We start from the raw sequence: 22,947 nt of genomic DNA, 5'->3' as shown, positions 1-22,947 counted from the left end.
CCAAAAAAGGTATCCCATAGATATAGCTACTCAACCAGAGCTATAAATGCTCTGATAATTGCATTGTATTTGTTTGCCTTTTGGCGTTCTCTGGTCTGACATTGGTGAGACAAGGCTACACAGAAGGCTGTCTCTGGTGTAGGCCAATCAGTTACAACGACAGCGCATTTATTATCAGAGTATCTTTCGTTGCATGTTTTATCACATGCAAAGAAAGATACGTGTGATTAAGGCAGACCTGACTCGTTAAATATGTTGTTTAAAGATCTTAATACAACTCCTGTTTTATTGCCATAAAGGGTAAAACCTATTCTTATTTTATTGATACGTAGATGTGTATTGAAAAAAACCTGCACCATTGCTCCCCATTCCCCGCAGGCATAATTCCACGTGGCATAAGTTGTTAATATCATACGCTGTGCTGGAATTCACGAAGGTCGGACAAAGTTGCAAAGTTAATAAGCAGCCGACCAAGGCGTCGGAAGTCCTCAGTCGGGGTTTTAATATCGAGGCAAATATGACATTCAGAGATGTCGAGTGTAAATGTACAGAAGCTCAATTCAAAAAACACTAAGCCCAAAAACATTTAGTGAGACTTCAACGCCTCCCTGTTGGCTGTGTTTATCCGCCCAGTGTTCAAATGAAGTCCCTTATACGCGTTGAGAAAAAATTTAAAAGACATGGTGCCCCATTCAGACGCAACCAGTTGACATTTCATCTGCCCAGCCTTTGGGAAAACAGGAACTGAAAGGTCCCTGTTTCTGTTTGGGAACATCTCTCAAAGAGGACGCCTCTTCATCGGCCAATGGCAGTAGTCTGAGGCCGCCCTCCATATTTGTTATGGTATTATTTTTTGTATTAAGCTTTTCACAAAATGTTGGCTCTTCCGCATTTTAATTCTGAATGAATCAACTGGATCCCTTATTTCAATCGACTCCTGAATATTATTTAAAATATGTTATTTATGTTCAGGGGGAAGGAGAGAGAACGTTTCAGCGCTCATATTTTGACAGCAAATAAGAGCGAGCCTATTTTTTGCCTTGCTTTTGCTTTTGGCCTCAGCCAGCACTACACTGCACCTATTGAGGCCAGGCCTTGTCCTGGCTGGGTCACAGCCAAGCCAGCCCCTGGTTGCTGCCTTTAAAAGCCGGGGCTCAAACTCCAGGCTCGTCACTCCGAAGTGAAGCTTCATCAGCCTCAACTCAAGCCCTCCTCTCATCGTCGTCGACAGCGGAAAAAAAATCCCTAAAATAAAAATGGCCGCCGCTATGCAAGCTCTGCTCGTCATCGCCCTCCTTCACCTCGCTACCGCGACGCGTAAGTTGGATGGAATCTCTGCGAGTGTGAGTCTGTGTCTTTGTGTGTCTATCCGTGGATCTCTGTGTGAGCCTGTGTCTATGGATGTATGTGTGTGAATCTATCTTTGACTGTATGTGTCTATGGATGTTTGAGTGTAAGCCTGTGTCTTTGACCTTTCACTTTGTGCGAGTCTGAATATGTGAGTATCCTTGACTTTGTCTTTGTGTCTATGCATGTCTGTGGGTCTCTGACTTTCTGTGTCTATACATGTGTGTGTTTGTGTCCTTTTATGTGCATGTGTCTATGGAAGTCTGTGTACGTATCTGAGTGGGTCTGTGTGTCTATGCACTTGACCAAACAGGTCTATAAGGCTATACGGGGACTCTTTATTTAGTGTGGGGGCGAAGCAATCATGAGATATTAACACCCTCGCCTGATTTGCAGGCGATCGTGATCCTGACGCCTGTATATTTGGAGTTTGCATGTCTCTGTCCTGGTGGTTGTGTGGATTTTATCCGTGTCCTCCAGTTTTTCCCTTCACATTCATAAACATGCATTTAGAGTATTGGCTGCTACTATAAATTTCCACGTGCTAAGCCAGTTTGTTGAGCTACATAGGTCAGTGAACCTCATGTTGTAAAAAAATTGCGTGAAAATATATCTTTGTCTATTTGTGTGTATTTGTGCACGCATCTGCGGACTCTGTCTTTGTGTTAGTCTGTGTGTGTGTGCGCATGTGGTGCTGGCCACCCACCCCTTCGTGTGCTGTACCGGCCTTCATAGATGCTACTCGCTAACAGTGCTTGCCCCAACATGCTATGCAGGCCATGAAGGGGATTGTCTGTGTCTATTTGCGTTGCATGCGTGTCTCTGTCTTACCACAGCTGTCGTTACCAAGCAAAAAGTGAGCACTTTCAGTACTGGATATCTGGGACACCCTGTGGGTGAGTGATATTCATCACACTCAAGACCACCAACACGACCACCACGCTCACTGAATCACGATGCTAAAAGGTTTAAACGGTGTTGCTGCCAGGGCATTGGAAAAATATCAATCACTCGAGTGCCCAATTCGTGTGGCTAAGATGCTCGCATGTCCGATTAGCACGGTTGGCGATTAACGGTGTGAAAGAAGTTCAACATACATAGTGGTGGATACTTATCGTATATTATATTGCTCTAAGGAGATTTCTGAGTTATCGTAGAGCGTGGTCTAAATAGACGAGGGGGCGACGGGGCATGATCAGGAAGTCCAAATAAGTGACTTCCAATTAAATTAAAAAAGCACAAATCTGCGACTAAAAAAAAAAATATCGACTTGTTAAAAACACACACACACAACCCATATAAAGGAGGAACCCCTCAAATATATGAAAGTAGAGCATCCAATAAGTCCAGCAGGCAGCAGAATCTCAATGCTTCAAATGTGGCCAAAGGCCAACACGCACACTCATTCTCACGCATACATCCTAACTTACTCGCATTCTCACGCACCCAGACTCACACACACAAAGACAGCCAACGATCCCCATGTACAGTCTTAACCGACTGTTGGGGAACGTGCTGTTCACGAGCACCTATGAAGGCTGGCATGGCACACGAGGGGATGAGTAACCAGCACCATGTCCGGCGGCCTTTGTCTCCCTAGTAGCGATGTTGTTCGTACAGCACCATATATTCAATTGAGACTGAGTCGACCTAGGAGAGGCCCAGGACAGGATCAAATAATCATGACCAGTGGTGGCCGTGAGTGGGAATTGAAATTGGGTTGCCGGGTTCGTAGCGCAGCACGCTAACTGCTAAACCTCGTCGTATTTCGTTTGAAGCCTGGATAAGCGAGTGGATGGGTGACCGCCATTATGCACAGCACAGGTGTCACAGGCCACTTGCAACGACCACGCAATGTGGGGGGAGAACCTCATCCAGCAGCGGAATGAGGCCGAATCCACATTCTCCAAACTATCCCCTCTCGCTCTTACAGGAGCCCTGGGCTATGGGGGCCTGGGCTATGGAGGTCTGGGCTATGCTGGTCTCGGCTATGGTGGTCTGGGCTATCACGGAGCGGCCCTTGGAGGTGCCTACGCGCACCACGCTGGTAAGAGATCCATACGCTATGCCACACACTCGATCATCCATTCAAAACAAGTCATGGTCAAATTAGCATTGGAAATTCCACACTCCCATGGCAAGGGGCGAGTTGATCCACACCACAAACTATTGTTGATCTTCCCTAATAAGTGTACTTGTTTTAGTCATCAACCAATATTTTAACTCTCAACTTGATGATTGTGAGCTGCTCAGCTCTATGGCGGAGCCACCCGGTCAGTTAGGCTCAGCTGCTCCCTAAACGAACATCAGCTCCCGCCCACTTCGGAGAGCCACGCCCACCCACCCCCTAGCACCACCCTGTTCACTTCTGAGAGAGACGCTCCCCTGCTGACAAAAGGAGTTGAACACGAGGCCAAAACATATTTTTCTTAACTGGGCACATAAACCAGATTTTCATGAGAACATAAACAACCATCATGAACCCATTGGGACTGTGCCAGTCAAAGCAGAGTGGTTTGGTAGGCCCACAAAGATATTTTTAAGAAGCGACCTGGCCACAAATGATAGCCCAACAAAATGTCTTATCACGTGGAAAATTAAATCAGGCAAACTCTCTGAACGCATGTTTCTAAATGTGGAGGTGAAATAAAACCCCCACGCGACCCACGAACCTCCTGTATACCAGGCGAGGTAGTTAACATCTCAAACACTGTTTCACATCTATCCCTCGTCAACCTCACATCGAACCTCCTCCCCCCGCGCATTAAACACGGAATTGTCTTTCCCTGGCAGCTGGGATCGTTCACCCTTATGGTGGGCTCGGATACCATGCGGCCCCCTATCACCACGGTGGGTATGCTGCATGTGCATGAGCTTGCATGTGGCCGCGACCTAAATGTTTGAATAAAGTATGAAAATCCACATCCCCCGCCCCCATTAACACCATCACGACACCCAAAGATGAACGTGAGTCACGACAAAAATTCGTTGCGATGATTTCAGTCAACATTTAATTATGGTAGAAGGGTGTAAAAGGTATGGATGATAAAGGTATTATGGGAATAAGGGTGCAACGAAACCACTGGCACTGGTGGCAGAAGATGCCTTCTCAAGAGGTCAGCTCTAGAGGATCTTTTTTTTTATCCGGCCTATTTTTCCATGCCGGCACGGAGGAGTTGACGGAGGTGGGAGTCACTTCCCACAGTTCCCCTCCACCACACGCAATCTGCCGATCGGCAAAATTGTGCCCGAGTCTATTTCAAATTTCCAGGTGAAAAGATGCAGAACCGCATCCGCCCAATGTCATCATATCTCAGAAGTAAAGCAGATGTTGAGCCTGGATAGTGCTTTGATTGAGCGACAAACCGCCAAGCAAGTACGGGGTGTCCAGGGCTGTTATAATTGTTTCTGTAAAGTTATCGCCACGTTAATTCAGTGGCGACCGCTTCTATTTGAAACGCGAAGGTTCAAACGTTTAGGAATGTCGGGCTGGCGGTGGATGGGCGGGGGGGGGGGATTATAACAAAATAGTCTAATCTTTAACGATCATCATCGATATAATTAATTTCCACAACCACTGCTGTTGTTTTATAATGAGACCTAACCTGTATTTTGTCCGAGGTTATAGCAACAGCAGTGGGGCATGCGCACGAATGATGATACCTGGCGTCGATGATGATTTGTGTTGATCACAATAGTGATAATGCTCTTGTCATTATTGCTATTATCCTGACGGATAACAACACAGCTCGGGTCAATCAGCAGAAATCGTCTTTGCAGTGTTAGCTGTGAGCACCACTAACGTTGTTGCGAGTTTGCACAAGCCACGAGGCGAGCGGAAAGGGAGCCGCAAACCTGCAGCAAATGATGGTGAGAGGGGACAGGTAGTAGTGTGGATGGAGAGAATAGAGCGTTGATTATTTAAATCAGAGGAGCCTCAAGTAGGCCGATGACAAGACGCAAGTCGAACCATGAGTATTTTGTTGATTACCGAAGGCAGAGGAACCTTACATATGCCATCGGGATTAGGGATAATCTGTTGATTCCTAAAAGAGAATGCAAACTTGATCTCTAGCATAACACAAGTACGTATGTTGAACTTCCTTCGCATCGTACCTAGCCAACTTTGCTAAATGGAGGTGCGGAGGAAGGACAACTAAACAAAAGCAGTTCGCTAGAAATTAGTTTTCGATCTAGATGACATAAAAGTGCACAGCTCCAGTGGCTTCCTAATATCAGAAGAGCGTTGCAGATGGCCGCATAAGTGCATCTGAAAGGGCCGGGCGATGATGTGGTGACGGTCTTTGTTCGATGGCCAGCCAAAAGTCGCTGCGAGTGTCTGTACGTTGGAACATTTATCACACCGTACGTTGCAAACCGTGCTAATATGGACGTGCGGAGGGAGTGTAGCTGGGTAAGGTTTAATTTGTAACCACTATTTAACCCTCACTCCTGCGTGTGTGTTGTTTGCAGCCCTCGGCGGACTCGGCTACCCCCTGGGCATTGGCGCCGGTGTGGTGGCTCCTCACGTGGTGAACAGCAAAATCGGTGAGGATTTCTTTTTCCCACCGGCAAATGCCCGGCGCAAAAATGTTCATTCGTTTATACAGCTATGGAGTGTGTATTTAGCGCGTGTTTTGAGGACTGTGTTGGTTGACTGTTGGAGGCGTCATTTCCTCTCAACAAAGTCTGTTGTGGTCAATATTATATTGTAACACGCACGTGAATCTCCGTTAACCTTTGCCTGCAATGTGTGCCGCGTATGCAGCTGCCCCATTGGCGCCTGTTGTTGCTGCCATCTAGGTCTTCACCGGTAAGTGAAGCTCGCAGATACACCAAAGACTCACGCAGAGACCCGTACACTAAGACAGAGATTCATACACCAACCCAGACTCCCAAAACACTTATCCAGAGACCCATAACTGTTCCCAGACATCCATACACTTACAGAAACCCAAAGACCTATGCAGAGATCCTCAAACGTTACAAAATAATAGCCAAAACCTCCCGAACCTAATATAACCTTCCCAAATAGAGTATTGAAGCTCCTGGGTGGATTGGTGGCAAAGCGATTAAAAGTGTAGAGATGCACATTTCTCGACACAGTGGAGGGACACGTGGATTAGAGAACACATGAAGGTTATTGTCCCCCCCCAACGACAATAGGGGGTGACGCTCACAACAATGACCAGAGCAACCACATGGATGATAAAATGTGGTAAGTTAACACAGTGATGAGAACATCTGCAAGTCATCTCAGTTAGTACATAGCAGCTCGGTTTATAACCATGACCTGCCACACATCACCTGACCCCGTCAACGTGCACCTAGCCTGGCAAAAGCATCATTGTGACGTCACCATCACTTTAGTGGTGATTCGACCGGGGCTGTTGTTGCTGTTGTCTAAATGTGTCGTGTGTGTTTGTATGTCCGTGTACAGTGACAGGAGAATTGCTGGGCGATCGTTGACTTGCCACACCAGGTAACTATTCCATGCAAATGTGTTCCATTATTCTTGGCACTAGTTGGCCCATGCCCGCATTTGCGGCGTTAAAAGTTCGTGCTGCCTTCTGCACTTAATTTACGCGATGCTTTAATTTCCTTAGATCAACAGGGAAGTTCGTGGTTCACGAATTCCTCCTCTGTATGCGGAGTTTTATTCCCCAGGCCCGACGCCTTTATCATTATGCCTCACCCATCCCCCCAGACACAAGCATGGCTTGTTCTTTTAAAAGGAAGTGGCAATTATTTTTCACCCCACGTGGGAACTAGCAAACTCTGGGCTAAACCCGAGTCGATTTCAGTGAGAAATTGTTAGAGTGTATGATCGGGGTTGTGGAAGGAGGGGAGGGGACACGTATTATGTATATGTTAAACTTCTTTGGCGCCGTACGTAGCCAACTGCGCTCATCGGAAGTGTGGGAGGACAACCAACTGAACACAAAAAGCTGGTCTAAAGAAATGAGTTATCAATCTAGATGATGTAAAAGTTTATAGCTCCAGTGGTAAAGAGTTCTTATAGGATTCTTAGAGATACAGATTTGGTCTGATCTTTGTGTAGGCCTAACCCACAAATTGATTATTTATAATGCTGGCCATGAAGGCAGATTACGTTTGTTGAGTGCAATTTAATGATCTGTGATGCGTGCGTGTCTGTGCCCAGCCCTGCGTCCCTTCTGCAGTCTCTTCAAACAAAAGTGGTGACTGAGGAAGTGACTCCAGACTCTTGTGAAGAAGTGACTTGATGAAGGTTATGGACAGCCTCCGTCAACCACCACCCACCAAAGGGAGCATAGGTTCACCACCTACTCCCCTCCCATACCTGCTCACTCATTCCGACTGACCCACCCATCCTACCCAAGCCCTTGACTCTTCCTGCAAGTTACGCCATTCGGACCCTTGAGTGCGTGAGTGTGTCATCGTGTGAGAGTGTCGTGATGCAAGTGGGTGGGCGGGTTTGCCGGCATCTGTCCATAATGTTTTTCTGAACTTCTCGGCATTAACACAAATGACGATGAATGAACACGACCTGGAAAACAAAATCTACCACGAATAGCAAAATATATATATTTTAAAAAGAACCCTGACATTAATCGTAAAAAACTAAAAATCTGGTGGCGAGGGAAGCACGCACACGGATTCCGATTCTGAAATTTGGGGGAGTAAATAAATTTGGTGGCTGAAATTAGTCTGTGATGAAAGCTGTTAAAGAAAAGATATTAACATTTTAATCATAATGGGACTTAGGAATCGACTGTTCGACTGGACAGAAACCAAAAATAAATCAGCTGGATTGGGATGGTGGGTGCAATGCCAATGGGAGTTTGATTCACAGATGAATATATATACGAATGATATCTGGGTTCCAAACGCCCCCTCCCCCATCTCTGTGTGTGCCCCCCTCCCACTGCACTGAGTATACACCTATCGTTACTTAGCTCTTGTCAGTTCCAGAGTTTTGTTTTAACCGGTCGTGAAGTGAGGACACCTCCAAATCCTCCTCCAAGAATTAGAGATCATTGTGGGTCAAAGATCTGGTTGACTTTGGCCCCAAAACGTTTGATAGTGGTCGGTCGAAAATTTTCGACACCGGATTGTGTGTGTCTGCTAACGCCAAGGGTCATTAACAGCTGTCCTGGTTTTGTCATTCACGATTATGATTTCATTGGCCAGGAAGTCAGTTGCACTGTGGATAACGGATGTTAAGTTATGAGTGGCTTGACGATTGAATTCCTCGGCCGATGAGATGGGACAGGTGTCTGTATGATAGTATGATAAAGGTTGTTAAGTTCTGGATTGATCGGACGCGACTTGGGTGGGTGTGTTCTGTGAAACGTCCTTCTTGTGTTCCGGATTAAAATAAAAATCTGTACTCACTGCCCTTACGCGTGCCATTGCGTCATAAACCAACTACCGTGTATGTGCATGCAAACGGGTGCGTGAAGTACATTGTTACACACCAACTCTCACGTGACCCAATCGTTAACCAAAGCAACTAAAGTATGAAAATTGTACACAGTAGTAAACCATTTACCTTCAAGTCCATTCACGTATAAAATAGATTAACCTGCCAGACACCTGGTCACCCAGACTCTTCAGTGCAGTTAAACTGTCACGGCTTGAATTACAGATACAGCTAGTACAGATTCAGCATAGCCACACAGCAAATAAGCTTCACAAGAATTCTATGAAGGTAAAAACCAGAGGAATCAGAGAAAAATCCACACAAGCACGGGGAGAACATGCAAACTTCAAATATACAATCGTTAAGAGTCGGTATTGAACCCACAGCCTCCTGTATACCAGGCAAAATAGTTAACATCCCGCCATCATGACGAGATGCTGGGAGACCAGCACTGAGGCTTCAGACCTGCAGTCTCTTCAGGTTGGCAATCAGAAACATGCTGATCCACCCTTATTGGACTTCTGTGAAAAAGAGCTTCATAGCTGATCGCATTCCTATAGTCTAAATAAAGATTCTGATTCTATTGGCATTTGAAATTTATTTCTACTGGAGCCAAAGAGTAACCAATGTCGAAGTAAGAAAAGGGTCGCGCATAAAAGAAGACGAATTGATGATACAGGCAGTAATGAGAAGGAAACTGGCACTATCCGGACACACATGAGGATGGACAAAAGTAAAATGTAAATTATGTTAGGCAAAATTGAAGGAACCAGAAAGAGGAAGACACCCACTACGGGACATCTACCCATGGATCATGATTCTTCTATCGTATATTCTTTGGGTCTTTCGGTAAAGTCACGGAGATAGGTTCAAATTAAATTAAATAAACAAAAAACTATTTTATTTTTTATCAATTTGAACCTATCTACGTGATTTTTTTCTCTCCGCCTGATGACGACCACTTGTGTTGCGATGGAAACGTAGTTTTATTTTTTATTAATTTAACTTATCTACGTGACTTTACCAAAAGATGCAAATAATATTAATTTCTGCAGTCACGAAAGCTTTAAGTCAATATCTTCTTTCGTACATCATGGGAGGCGTGGGGGAGATTGGAAGCAACAGTTTGTACAGATGATGTCTTAGTTGAATGTCAAGGTTTTTCAATTATCCATGGCAGCAGTAGCTGCTGTACGGATTGCAGCGATACCGCCAGGGTGTGGAGTGGAAGGTGCAACTCTTCGGCTATGGGTTTGACGGTTTGGTGCTTCACCACGGTCGCAGTTTGGCGATCCTTTTACATTTTCTATTCATGGAACGACGTGTACGCCTAGCGTCTCCCGTGCTTGCTTCCGAGCGCAATTTAGTGTGGGTTACACAGCTGTCGTCAAAGACAAAGGATCCCGGTTACTTCCACGGTTGGCTGGTCGATTATTTTCTTGTTTGCTACGTTCATAGATGCCCCCACCATTCGGACCAATAGATTGTGACGATGAGACACTGCCCTATGTACGTGTGTATGTTGAACTTCTTTCAGACGGTAGGTAGCCAACCATACAAATCACAGGATGCTGGGAAGAACAAGAAACCAAATACAAAATCAGTTTTAAAGAAATGTTTTTACTACGAGTTTTCCTGTGTTCTCTGCTGCCCAAAGCCATCATGCTAAACCACACAATGGAAAGATGTCGGCGTGGGGTAGAAATAAACTTATTTTAAAAAGTGTTTTGAAAACAACGGTTTTATTCAACGGTTCGATTAACTAACGGTCGAGAAGTACGTCAATGGCGCCTGAGACACGTGGCGCCTGTTTTTGTGCGAGCCGATTCCACAGTTTAGGGACCGCGGCGTTATTTACCTACACAAATATATAAATAATAAGGCGTTCACGCAAAATGTCAATTGATTTAAGTAGCGAATTCATTGATTAATTCATGCCGATTTTCATACAGGCATGCATTGTCACCGGATCTGAGTACGTGTGCAAAATGTGAAATTGATTGGACAACGGTAAGTGGACGAAATTTTGATTTCAAGATTTGACCACGACAAACAGAGGAGTCAAGTAAAGTAAAACCGTTGAAAAAAAACAAGGCGTTGTAGCATAGTATCGGCAATGCTCTATTATTGCAACTTGCTACTCTACCGGGAGTCTGGCAAAAAAATTATCAAGCTGCAGTATATACAAAACTCTTTGGCACGTTTCGTGATGGGTACTTAAAGATCTGACCATGTCCGTCCAGTGCTCGCTGAGCTGCATTGGCTTCCAGTTGCCACAGGAAAATATTATAAGGTCGCACTCGGTACATACACAAAGTGCTTTCCACAAATGAACCACAATACCTTGCTGATTTGGTCAAGGAGCGTAAACCGTCGTACAAACTCCGGTCATCCTCGCAGCTGCTTTTGGCTAGCCATCGAACAAAAATGGTCACTACATCACGTGGATTCAGAAGCTCTTTCGCGGCCATCTGGAATGCTCTTCCATCCGATATTAGGAAGCCACTGGAGCTATATAGTTTTCAATCTTCTAGATTTATAACGTTGTGTCGTTTGTTGCTCTTCATTAGCACATAGAAATTAGCAGGGTTTGCTACATATGGTGCGAAAGAAGTTCAGCATACATACATTTTGGCCAGATCCTTTAAAAATCTGCATTTAAACTGGAGAAATCCGATGAGTTGTGAAGCTCTTTTCACAGATGTCCAGAGTGGATGAGTCAGCAAGTGACAACAAATAATACAAAAACACGATAGCAGTGCGAAATATAGAAAACTGTAAACAAGTCACTGAATACGAATTTATGTTTTGTTAATTCATAAGTCCGATATATCAAGATTGGGCGAGGCAGCAAAAACAACAACAAACCAGTCCCAGACCACACCAAGACAACACAGCAGCAGTAGTCCCTCAATAAAATGCCACATTACCATTGAACTATCGATATACTACACGGGTAATAATCAAAGTGACGAATCACATTTGCAAATATGGCTGTGCTGTATCCAGCACTAATCGTCCTGCTTCAGAACGTCCAGCTGCAGCCTCAGTCAGGCGTCAACAGTTGGTTCAACGAACCAGTCGAGCAAGAATAATCTCAAGTGTCAGATAACCCCCCCCCCCCCCGACAAACTCACAGAGAGAGTACACGGTCCTTCATTTCATCACAACGGTGAAGAATAAATTGCACCCAAGCGGTTAGTCCACGCACCAGTGTAGACATTGGTATCATGGAAGGTGGCAGAATTTTGGTTAGTTTAACACGTAGGCTTTCGCTACCAATAATTTGTATAACACGTGGCTTTCGCTATGTGTCCAAAACAAGTTAATCAACTGCGAACTAAAATAATTTAAAATAGGTTATCACATTAATATAGTTGTTGGCCACGTAAATAAATTGTTACCATTAAAGTAATTCCACCTTATATTGTACCGACAAGTGAAATATCTGGTCTGGGCTCAAAAGCACGTGTGTATGTTGAACTTCTTTCTCATCGTACATAGCCAACCGTGCTAATCCGAGGTGCGCGGGCATTGACAACAAACTAAACACTAAAAGCACTTCTAAAGAAATTAGTTTTCAATCTAGATTATGTAAAGGTGCATAGCTCCAGTGCGTTCCTAATATTGGATGGAAAAGCATTGCAGACGGCCACAGAAGCGCATCTGAAAGTGAACTATGCCAAAAACAAACAGCTGCGGGCCGCGGTGGGCCCTCTACCGCCACGGGAGGCATTCGAACTATCGTTCTCCGCTCGCTAAGCGAACATTTTGCGCATATTGTGAAATAAATTAGGGCTAAATTACAATTGCTCATTATAACGAATTATCGTAAACAAAAACGCTTGTTACGCGAGACGCGCCGGTACTCTTGCAACCAGCGTCATGCGGCTGCTTGATATGACGGGACAGCCTCACGATGAAAAAACATGAGTGGGTCATGCAACACTTATTCAAAAGTACTCTCCTGAGTCACTTTTGTATCTAAAACATTTTTACATTATCAAGAACGACTGAGCAACCTGGCTATCACAGGTCACAGCTCAAGGAAATTACTTATCACATGAACATATATCGCGGCAAAATACTTTAAATGCATGTTTCTACAAACTCAGAGACCCAGAGATCCAGGAGATCAAGACTCATATATAACCAGAGACCCACAGAAATCCAGAGATCCGTGAAGACCAATTGAGACCCATGCTCATCGAGACTCATACTAAAATGTATCTATTTTTTATTTCTACCAGGCAAGGCCATCCACTGGGAGATGATGCTCTTTACCAGAAGCGACCTGGCCACAATATAATCGTTTAACGAAGTGCCTTGTCACGGGGAAATTTATAGCAGCCAAATACTATTAAACACATGCCGATTATGAATGTGGAGGGATACTGGAGGACAGGTAGAAAAATACACGCGACCACGGGGAGAGACATTTAGAAACAAATGATAGGTTAATGAAGTGGCTTATGTGGAAATTTAGAGCAGTAGCCAAATACTCGAAACCCGTTATGTTGATTCTACATCTGGAGGAACCAGAAAAAAATCCGAAAGACCACGGGGAGAACTTGCAACTCCAAATGCGCAGCAGGCCTAAGGGTCGGTCGGTATCGAAGCCACGATCTTCTGTATACCAGGCAAAGTAGTTAACATCTCATTGCCAACGTGGCGTTCTGGAACGGTGGCCAAGAGACATAAGCCGACACGCCACAAACACTACCACTGTTCATTCCCCCAGTCGCTCCCACTGATCCAGCACTGAATGCATGCTAACACGTATATCTCAGACATTCCATATTGGTTTCGCCTAGATGTACTCTTCAAAAACACTATAATTATACGTTAATAAAAATTTACTTGTAATATATCATTTTACACATCTATTAATGAGACAAATAATGTTATAATGAATACATAAAATAAATACTTTTTTCTTATCTGAATCAACAATTAAAGTATTCTGTAACCATCAACGCATTAATCTTAATTTCAAGTCCGAGGCTACAGGGCGTCCATTCTACGCATTTTTACAATGAAAACTGAAAAATTAAAATACAATTGAACCCGAATGGCATGTTTTTATTTGTTCACAAACCATAACGTTATTAATCACCTTCTGATTACTGTATACGCCTCCATTCACCTCCGATTGACCAACAACAACGAAGTTATTGAATGCTTGTGAACGTAATTCAACAAAGGCGGCCATTGAGGGGGATCTCGGACGCCATTTTGTTTTGATACACTTTGGGGGCCAAAAAACGCGGCCCGGCCAATAACACAAAAATAAACACCGAAAGTTAAGATCTCGTCCCTGCAAGTTGCCAAGAGACACCACATCGGTCCAAACGCCAAGCAACATCACGCTGCTCAATCCTCCCATAGACTGACTCAAGCAAAGAGGTGCTTTGTGGATGGACAGTATGTTGAAATTATTTTGCAGTGTACGTGGTCAACCATTTTGAGACCGCCGCTGCAAAAAATCGCCAGAGCTGCACATTCAAATACCCAGAATCGACTGAGGACATATATTCATCATTCATTATGCCTTCCAAGCCTCCCTTGCATCACAGGGGGAAAGGGTGAAATCTGATTAATGCCGGAACACAAGAACGACCCAACAGATGTCACTACTCAATAAAATCAACAGTCAGCATTGCTTTTTATTGAGATATTCTAATTTGACAATATTAATGAGTGTCAATGATGTCCAGTAATTTAGTATGGGTCTCTGCAGCCAAACCGCTAGAGCATGAATCCGTGCAGGTGCCTGTCTGGGCGTGGCCTATACACGTGCACGTGTGGCTCAGGAGCCAATCCCCGAGTCGCCGTTTTGCGTCACGTGACGTGGCACGCGACCGACCCTGACAATTACACACCGAGAACGCAACGGCAGCAAGATGCAGGACAAGCCGAATACTACTGGGCACTGATGGACTGAAATAAAATCCCCAGCTTTGTTCGGTTTAACATTCAGGCCAAATAATAAAGTCTGTTTTGGGGGTTAGATCCCTTGAATATGAATGTCTCATTCAGACTCTGCCTTCTCGACAGACCTGTTCTCCACCTGAAGACGGCTGCTTGCGTTGTGGCCGAAACGTCGTGAGAATTTATTTTATTTTATTATTTTCCTTCCACGCGACTTTACCGAAAGAACCAAGAAGAAATATGAATGTCTCGTTAACCCACCACCAGCCGACAGAATACGTTAACGGGTTTGTCACGCAAACGAAACGTATTAATTAAGTTACTTCGGCACTCGCTGGTGTTGTAAATGTTGTGGATTCAGAGAAAATAGGACTGCGTGTCTTTGTCGTGTGAATATACTTTACGTGTGTGCATTTGGAAATATGACCGCACTGTATATACGCGTTGGTGTGTCCATGTGTATGTTTTAATTAGTGATGTGCACTATAAAAACGTTGCCACTGGTGGAGACAAAGGCGGTCGGAAGTGTTGGCCACAAACTCCCTCGTGTACGATGTGGGCCGACAAGTGCTCGCTAACAGCACTTGCCCCAACAATCTGTTAAGGCTATACGGGGGAGCTTTGTCTAATTAATGTACAAAGCTCATGCGAATATATATTTGCAGTGCGTCTTACTTGAAAAAATGAAAAAAAAATAAACTTTTTTTTAATATGTGAAAGTAAACATAAGCTTATAAAAGTATGTGTACATATACACAGAATGTGTTTATGCGTGATGAACGATGGCCAGGAAAAACAGGTTGTGCGTGGTGGCAGTTACAGAAGGCCAAGTCAGGTTGTGAGTTGAATGGTTAAAAGCAAACCCACCCCCCCCCCCCTAAAAACTAGTGCAAAACTAATATTAAGATCAATGAAATGAAATAGATTACTATATAAAAGGGTGAAAAATATACGAAATAGCAGCCGGCAACAGAGGCATGCTTGCTTCTGCAGCCGTCTGGAACACTATTCCGATACTAGGAAAGCACTGGGAGAGCTGTGCGCTCTTAAATCTCGATTGAAAACCAATTTCTAGAGAACTCCTTTTCGTGTTTAGTTGATTGTCCTTCCCTCGCACCTCTAATTATCACGTTTTCAAACGTACGGTGCAGAAGAAGTTCAACATACATACACACGCTTTGGTTTTCTCAGTAAAGTCACAGTTCCTGCAGTCACGAAAGCTCCAAATCATTCATACACACATTCTTGTCCACGTCCCCTGCTGGTCTCATTTAATTTGGATGATTTCCTAAAACAATAATACCTCGATTCACATCTCCCCCTTTTGCATCGTTTCGCTAAGACGTCATCACTTTATGAATACCACTCCCCGATTTGCGTCACCTCAATCCCATACTTGCGTCGTCCACAGCATCGTTCATCCTTTCTCATTATCCGTCGTCTCTCAGCCTTCGCCTCCACCACCTTACCCTGTAGACCGCTTCATCAGCCACTTCGTTGTACTATCATTTGTGATGGCCAGGTTGTTTCTGAAAGAGCCATATTAACAGTGGACCTTACCTGGTAAAAAATAATTTGGTTTAATATCGAGGCAAATGAGACATTTAGTGGTGTCGAGTAGAAATGTACTGAAACTCAAGTAAAAAAAACCCAAAACCCCATAAATATTTGGAGAGGCTTAAATGCCTCCCGTATTTTGACAGGAAACAGACGCGGTGCTTTGCTTTTGGCGTTTGCCAACGCTACACTGGAGCTATTGAGGCTCGGTCTTGTCTTGGCTGGGTCAAAGCCAAGCCAGCCCCTGGTTGCTGCCTTTAAAAGCTGGGGCTCAAACTCCAGGCTCGTCACTCCGAAGTGAAGCTTCATCAGCCTCAACTCAAGCCCTTCTTTCTTGTCGTCGACAGCGAAAGCAGAAAACCCCGAAAGCAAAATGGCCGCCGCTATTCAAGCTCTCCTCGTCCTCGCCCTCTTTCACCTCGCCACTGCGACGCGTAAGTTGGATGGAATCTCTGTGTGAGTGTGAGTCTGTATTTTTGTGTGTCTATCTGTGGATCTCTGTGAGTGCGAGACTGCGTCTGACTTTGAGTGTCTATGGATGTCTCTGTGCGAGTCTGTGTGGTGGTGAGGATTTTTATCCAGGTTCTCTAATTTTCCCCTCCACATTCAGAAACATGTGTTTAGAGTGTTTGGCTGCTGCTATACATTTCCACATCAGCCACTTTGTTAAGCTATCAATCGTGACCAGGTCGCTTCTGAAAAAGAGCTACATAGCTCAGTCGACCTTATATGGTAAAAAAAAGATTAAGTCTGTGCATCTATTTGTGTGTCCGTGTGTACGCTTCTATGGCTGTCTTAACCTTTTTGATTTCTGTGGTGATGGTCATCCACCTGCTTGTGTGCCGTTACTTACCTAAATAAATTACTACTCGTGAACAACACTTGCCCCAACAGTTTAAGGCTATAGGGGGAATCCTTGTGGGAGCAATGTGGTGTAGTGTGTAGCGCACTGTGCTATAAACCGGTGACCTAAGTTCGATTCCCACTCACAACTAATAACGGTGGAGAATATATGAACTGGTCCTGGGCCTTTCTTTCACTCATCATTAAAATTAATTGTAGGGGTCAGTGTATGAACACCACCAGTGGGGAGACAAAGACTCCTGGCCGTTATGTCTTTTAACAGCACTTGCCCCAATATGCTATGTAGGCAATGAAGGGGATTGTTTTTGTCTGTGTCTATTTGTGTTGCGTGCGTGTCTCTGCCTTGCCACAGCTGTCGTTGGCAAGCAGACTGTGAGCACTGTATCTACGGGATTCCTGGGCCACCCTGTGGGTGAGTGAGGTTCATTACAACTCAGATCCACTACACTCACTCACTGAATCACAATGCGAAACGGTATAAACAGTGCTGTTGCCAGTGCATTGGAAAAATGTGAATGGAGTGCCCAATTAGTGCGGTTATGATGGCTCGAACCTTCGATTAACACGGTTGGCTCTGTAGGGTGCGAAAGATGTTCAACATAGTGACAGAGTCATATCGTATATTATATTGCTCTAAGGCGATTTTAGTTAACGTGTTGCATGGTCTAAAATCTAAATAGACATGTTGATGACGGGGCATGAGGAGAAAGCCCAAATAAGTGACCTCCAATTGCAAAAAAATGGCGACATGTTAAAAACACACACATAACCCAAAGAAATGAAAGCATAGGCCAGCAGACAGCATAGTTCAGCAGTCGTCAGAATCTTAATTCTTTAAATGTGGCCACAGGCCAACACGCACTCATATTCTCACGCGTACATAGTTGCTCACATCCTAATACTCACATTTTCATGCACCCACTCACACATGCTCACAAACACACATTCTTACATGCACATGAACTCTAATTTGTGTACGCATTTGAACGTGTTTTTTTTACAATGTGTCTCCCTACCTCCCGATGTCTCATCGTTAACCCGTGGACAACTTATAGTGGGTAAAGCGTTGGCCCATTTTACTCACATCAGTCTCACGAATAACCCTGTTCTATATACATCTATATGCAACGCATGATAGAGCCTGAACCCACATTCTCCATTCAATACCCTCTCGCTATTATAGGAGGCCTGGGCTATGGAGGCCTGGGCTATGGAGGCCTAGGCTATGGAGGCCTGGGCTATGGAGGTCTGGGCTATGGAGGTCTGGGCTATGGAGGTCTGGGCTATGGTGGTCTGGGCTATGGTGGTCTCGGCTATCACGGAGCGGCCCTTGGAGGTGCCTACACGCACCATGCTGGTAACAGATCCATACACTATGCCACACACTCGACCACCCGTACAAAACAAGTCATGGTCAAATTAGCATTGGAAATTCCACACTCCCATGGCAAGGGGAGAGTTGATTCACACGACAAACCACTGTTGATCTTCCCTACTAAGTGTACTTGTTTTAGCCATCAACCAAGATTTTAACTCTCAACTTCATGATTGCGAGCTGCTCAGCTCTATGGCGGAGCCACCTGGTCAGTTAGGCTCAGCTGCTCTCTAAACGAACATCAGCACCCGCCCTCTTCGGACAGCCACGCCCACTCGACCCATCTGGACCAGTCAAAGCAGAGCGGTTGGTAGACCCACTAAGATATTCAGCTATTTTTCAGAAGCGACCTGGCCACAAACGATAGCCCAACGAAATATGGAAAATTAAATCAGGCAAACACTCTGAACGCATGTTTCTAAATGTGGAGGTGAAATAAAACCCCCACGTGACCACCACGGGGGAGAACACACAAACTCCAAATATACAACATGCATCGTCTGGGTCGGAATCGAACCCATGACCTCCTCTATACCAGGCGAGGTTGTTAACATCTCAACCACCGTTTCACATCAATCCCCTGTCAACCTCACATCGAATCTCTTCCCCCCGCCCATTAAACACAGAACTGTCTTTCCCTGGCAGCTGAGCTCGTTCACCCTTATGGTGGGCTCGGATACCATGCACCCCCTATCACTGCGGTGGGTATGCTGCACGTGCATGCCCTTGCATGTGCCCCCCACCCCTACCTAATTGTTTGAATTAAATCTTAAAATCCCCTCCCCTACTAACACCATCACCACGACACCCAAAGATGAACGTGAGTCACGAGCAAAATTGGTTTGCCATGATTGCAGGCAACATTGAATCTATTACGGTAGAAGGGAGTGGAAAAATGTATGTATAGGAATAAGGATAAATCCTATTCTGAAGAATAGGTTTTCCCATTTTTTCTGGCAACAAAACAGATGTTAAGATGTTAAAACACCAAACTTAAACCTTTTGCAAGGAATTATGTCTGCATTAACCACATGTTCTTGTGGTGGAAATACGAACAAAAAACATGCTCTGAAAATATATGATGCATTGTCTTTGAAACTGATTGGTCCACACCAGAGAAAGCTTTCTTTAGAGCTTAGTCTCAAACATTGTTAGACCAGAGGATGCTAAATCCTATTCTTATTCTCATCATGGATGAAGGTGCAGCAATACAACTGCCACTGGTGGCAGGTGCCTCAATGAGAGGTGAGCTCTACAGGATATTTGATTTATCCGGTCTAATTTTCAATGCCGGAACGTAGGAGTTTACAGAGGTGGGAGTCACTTCCCACAGTTCCCCTCCACCGCACGCAATCTGGCGATCGGCAAAAACTGTGCCGAGCCCATTTCATATTTCCGGGTGAAGAGATGCAGAACTGCACTTCCCCAATGAAATCATATCTTAGAAGTTAAGCAGATCTTGAGCCTGGATAGCTCTTTGATTGGGCGACAAACCGCCAAGCATGGACCGGGTGTCAAACGCTGTTATAATTGTTTCTGTAAAGTTATTGCCACGTTAATTCAGTAGTGACCGGTTCTATTTGTGCGGAATATTTTCGCTTCAAAACGCAAAGGCTCAAACGTTCGGGAATGTTGCGTCGGTGGTGTATGGGGATTTAAATAGTCTAATCTTTAACGATCATCATCGATATCATTAATTTTAACAACCACTGTTGTTGTTTTATAATGAAACCTAACCGGTAGTTTGTCCGAGGTTAAAGCAACAGCAACCGATGACAAGACGGTAGTTGGACCGTGAGTATTTTGTGGAATAAAAATGACGTTTCGATCACAACACAAGCAATGACGATCGCTTGTGTTGTGATCGAAACCTCATAATTTAATTTAATTTACTTTTCGTTTTTATATTTTTTTATATCTACATTACTTTACCGAAATAACCAAGAATATGAATTCCTGCAGTTTTAAGTCAAAACACAAAAAACGTACCTAGCCAACTGTGCTAATCGGAGGTGTGGAGGAAGGACAACTAAAGACGAGAAGCAGTTCGCAAGAAATCAGTTTTCAATCTAGATGATGTAAAATTACCATGGCTCCAGTGGCTTCCTAATATCGGAAGAGCGTTGCAAATGGCCGCAAGAGCGCATCTGAAAGGGCCGCGCGATGATGCGGTGACGGTCCTTGTTCGATGGCCAGCCAAAAGCCGCTGCGAGCGTGTGTATGTTAGAACAACTATCACACCCGTACGTTGCAAACCGTGCTAATTCGAAACGTGCTGGGCGAGGTTTAACGTTTAACCACCATTTAACCCTCCATCCTGTGTGTGTTGTTTGCAGCCCTCGGCGGACTCGGCTACCCCCTCGGCATTGGCGCCGGTGTGGTGGCTCCTCACGCGGTGAAAGGCAAAATCGGTGAGGGTTTCTCTTTCCCGCCGGCAAATTCCCGACGCATAAATGTTCCTTCGTTTATACAGCTCAGCTACGGAGTGTTGTTTAATGCGTGTATTAAGGACTGTGCTCGTTGACTGTTGGATGCGTCATTTACTCTCAAACGTGAATCTCCGTTAACCTTTGTACTGCGATATGTGCTGTGTATGCAGCTGCCCCGTTGGCGCCTTTTGTTGGTGCCATCTAGGTCGTCACCGGTAAGTGAAGGTCGCAGAGACACCATAGGCTCATGCAGAGACCCGTACACTAAGACAGAGACTCATACACCTACCCAGACTCCCAAAACACTTCTCGAGAGACCAATAACTGTTCCCAGACATCCATACACTTACAAAAACTCAGACCTATACAGAGATCCTCAAACTTGAGAAAATAATAGCCAAACCTCCCGAACCGAGTATAACCTTCCAAAATAGAGTATTGAAGCTTCTGGGTGGATTTGTGGCAAAGCGATTAAAAGTGTAGAGATGCACATTCCTCGACACAGTGGAGGGACACGTGGATTAGAGAACACATGAAGGTTATTGTCCCCGAACGACAACAATAGAGGGTAACGCTCACAACAATGACCAGAGCAACCACATGGATGATAAAATGTGGTAAGTTAACACAGTGATGAGAATATCTGCAAGTCATCTCAGTCAGTCAGTACATAGCAGCTCGGTTTGTAACCATGACCTGCCAGCATCAAGTGCCTTCCACATATCACCTGACCCAGTCAACGTGCACTTAGCCTTGCAAAGCACCATTGTGACGTCACCATCATTTTAGTGGTGATTCGACAGGGGCTGTTGTTGCTGTTGTCTAAATGTGTCGTGGGTGTGTTTGTATGTCCGTGCACAGTGACAGGAGAATTGCTGGGCGATCGTTGACTTGCCACACCAGGTAACTATTCCATGCAAATGTGTTCCATTATTCTTGGCACTAGTTGGCCCATGCCCGCATTTGCGGCGTTAAAAGTTCGTGCTGCCTTCTGAACTTATTTGACGCGATGTTTTAATTTCCTTAGATCATCTGGAAAGTTCGTGGTTCACGAATTCCTCCTCTGTATGCGGAGTTTTATTCCCCAGGCCCGACGCCTTTATCATTATGCCTCACCCATTCCCCCAGACACAAGCATGGCTTGTTCTTTTAAAAGGAAGTGGCAATTAGTTTTCACCCCACGTGGGAACTAGCAAACTCTGGGCTAAACCCGAGTCGATTTCAGTGAGAAATTGTTAGAGTGTATGATCGGGGTTGTGGAAGGAGGGGAGGGGACACGTATTATGTATATGTTGAACTTCTTTGGCGCCGTACGTAGCCAACCGCGCTCATCGGAAGCGCGGAAGGACAACCAACTGAACACAAAAAGCTGTTCTAAAGAAATGCGTTATAAATCTAGATGATTTAAAAGTTTATAGCTCCAGTGGTGAAGGGTTCTTAAAATATTCTTAGAGATACAGGTTTGGTCCGATCTTTGTGTGGGCCTAACCCACAGATTCATGATTTATAATACTGGCTATGAAGGCAGACTACGTTTGCTGAGTGCAATTTAATGATCTGTGATGCGTGCGCGTCTGTGCCCAGCCCTGCGTCCCATCTGCAGTCACTTCAAACAAGTGGTACCTGCGGAAGTGACTCAAGACTCCGGTGAAGAAGTGACTTGAGGAAGGTTATGGACAGCCTCCGCCAACCACCACCCACCAACGGGAGCATAGGTTCACCACCTACTCCCCTCCCATACCTGCCCATTCATACCGACTGACCCACCCATCCTACCCAAGCCCTTGACTCTTACACAAATTCTCATCATCGGTGCAATACTATCTTTTCGCCGTTCATTAAGTTCCTCACCCCCTACTCCTATGCCAATTTCCTGCCCAGCCCTGCGTCCCATCTGCAGTCACTTCAAACAAGTGGTACCTGCGGAAGTGACTCAAGACTCCGGTGAAGAAGTGACTTGAGGAAGGTTATGGACAGCCTCCGCCAACCACCACCCACCAACGGGAGCATAGGTTCACCACCTACTCCCCTCCCATACC

General features: G+C 44.9%; 2 protein-coding genes across 3 annotated transcripts; both read left to right on the top strand.

Moving 5' to 3' along the window:
* Positions 1-1,153: 1,153 nt before the first annotated feature.
* LOC133339167 (lamprin 0.9) lies at positions 1,154-8,245 on the top strand. The gene is made up of 8 exons (XM_061547316.1): positions 1,154-1,317; positions 2,184-2,243; positions 3,281-3,394; positions 4,141-4,197; positions 5,821-5,895; positions 6,116-6,160; positions 6,788-6,829; positions 7,511-8,245. Exons 1-6 carry the CDS (start codon positions 1,257-1,259, stop codon positions 6,148-6,150), a joined length of 402 nt encoding a protein of 133 aa, XP_061403300.1. The 5' UTR covers positions 1,154-1,256; the 3' UTR covers positions 6,151-6,160; positions 6,788-6,829; positions 7,511-8,245.
* An 8,248-nt stretch (positions 8,246-16,493) lies between these two features.
* On the top strand, positions 16,494-22,792 carry LOC133339165 (lamprin 1.8-10-like). Of its 2 annotated transcripts, none has more exons than XM_061547315.1 (7): positions 16,494-16,674; positions 17,457-17,516; positions 18,288-18,440; positions 20,816-20,890; positions 21,079-21,123; positions 21,770-21,811; positions 22,493-22,792. In XM_061547315.1, exons 1-5 carry the CDS (start codon positions 16,614-16,616, stop codon positions 21,111-21,113), a joined length of 384 nt encoding a protein of 127 aa, XP_061403299.1. In that variant the 5' UTR covers positions 16,494-16,613; the 3' UTR covers positions 21,114-21,123; positions 21,770-21,811; positions 22,493-22,792. The 2 variants fall into 2 exon arrangements, with proteins under 2 accessions (XP_061403299.1, XP_061403298.1); XM_061547314.1 differs by having other exon boundaries at positions 18,288-18,461.
* Positions 22,793-22,947: the final 155 nt, after the last annotated feature.

This window comes from Lethenteron reissneri, unplaced genomic scaffold, assembly GCF_015708825.2.
Source record: "Lethenteron reissneri isolate LAM-NWPU_2019-01 unplaced genomic scaffold, ASM1570882v1 scaffold_1640, whole genome shotgun sequence".
In the NCBI taxonomy this organism is placed as follows: domain Eukaryota; kingdom Metazoa; phylum Chordata; class Hyperoartia; order Petromyzontiformes; family Petromyzontidae; genus Lethenteron; species Lethenteron reissneri.
This window is presented reverse-complemented; position numbering and strand designations above follow the sequence as displayed.

Bases quoted from the DNA above. Each gene is read 5' to 3' on its own strand.
- LOC133339167 (XM_061547316.1), top strand. From the start codon at position 1,257: ATGGCCGCCGCTATGCAAGCTCTGCTCGTCATCGCCCTCCTTCACCTC. The intron at 2,244-3,280 runs GTGAGTGATATT...TCGCTCTTACAG, and splicing joins ATATCTGGGACACCCTGTGG to GAGCCCTGGGCTATGGGGGC. The intron at 4,198-5,820 runs GTGGGTATGCTG...TGTTGTTTGCAG, and splicing joins TGCGGCCCCCTATCACCACG to CCCTCGGCGGACTCGGCTAC.
- LOC133339165 (XM_061547314.1), top strand. From the start codon at position 16,614: ATGGCCGCCGCTATTCAAGCTCTCCTCGTCCTCGCCCTCTTTCACCTC. The intron at 16,675-17,456 runs GTAAGTTGGATG...GCCTTGCCACAG, and splicing joins TCACCTCGCCACTGCGACGC to CTGTCGTTGGCAAGCAGACT. The intron at 17,517-18,287 runs GTGAGTGAGGTT...TCGCTATTATAG, and splicing joins ATTCCTGGGCCACCCTGTGG to GAGGCCTGGGCTATGGAGGC.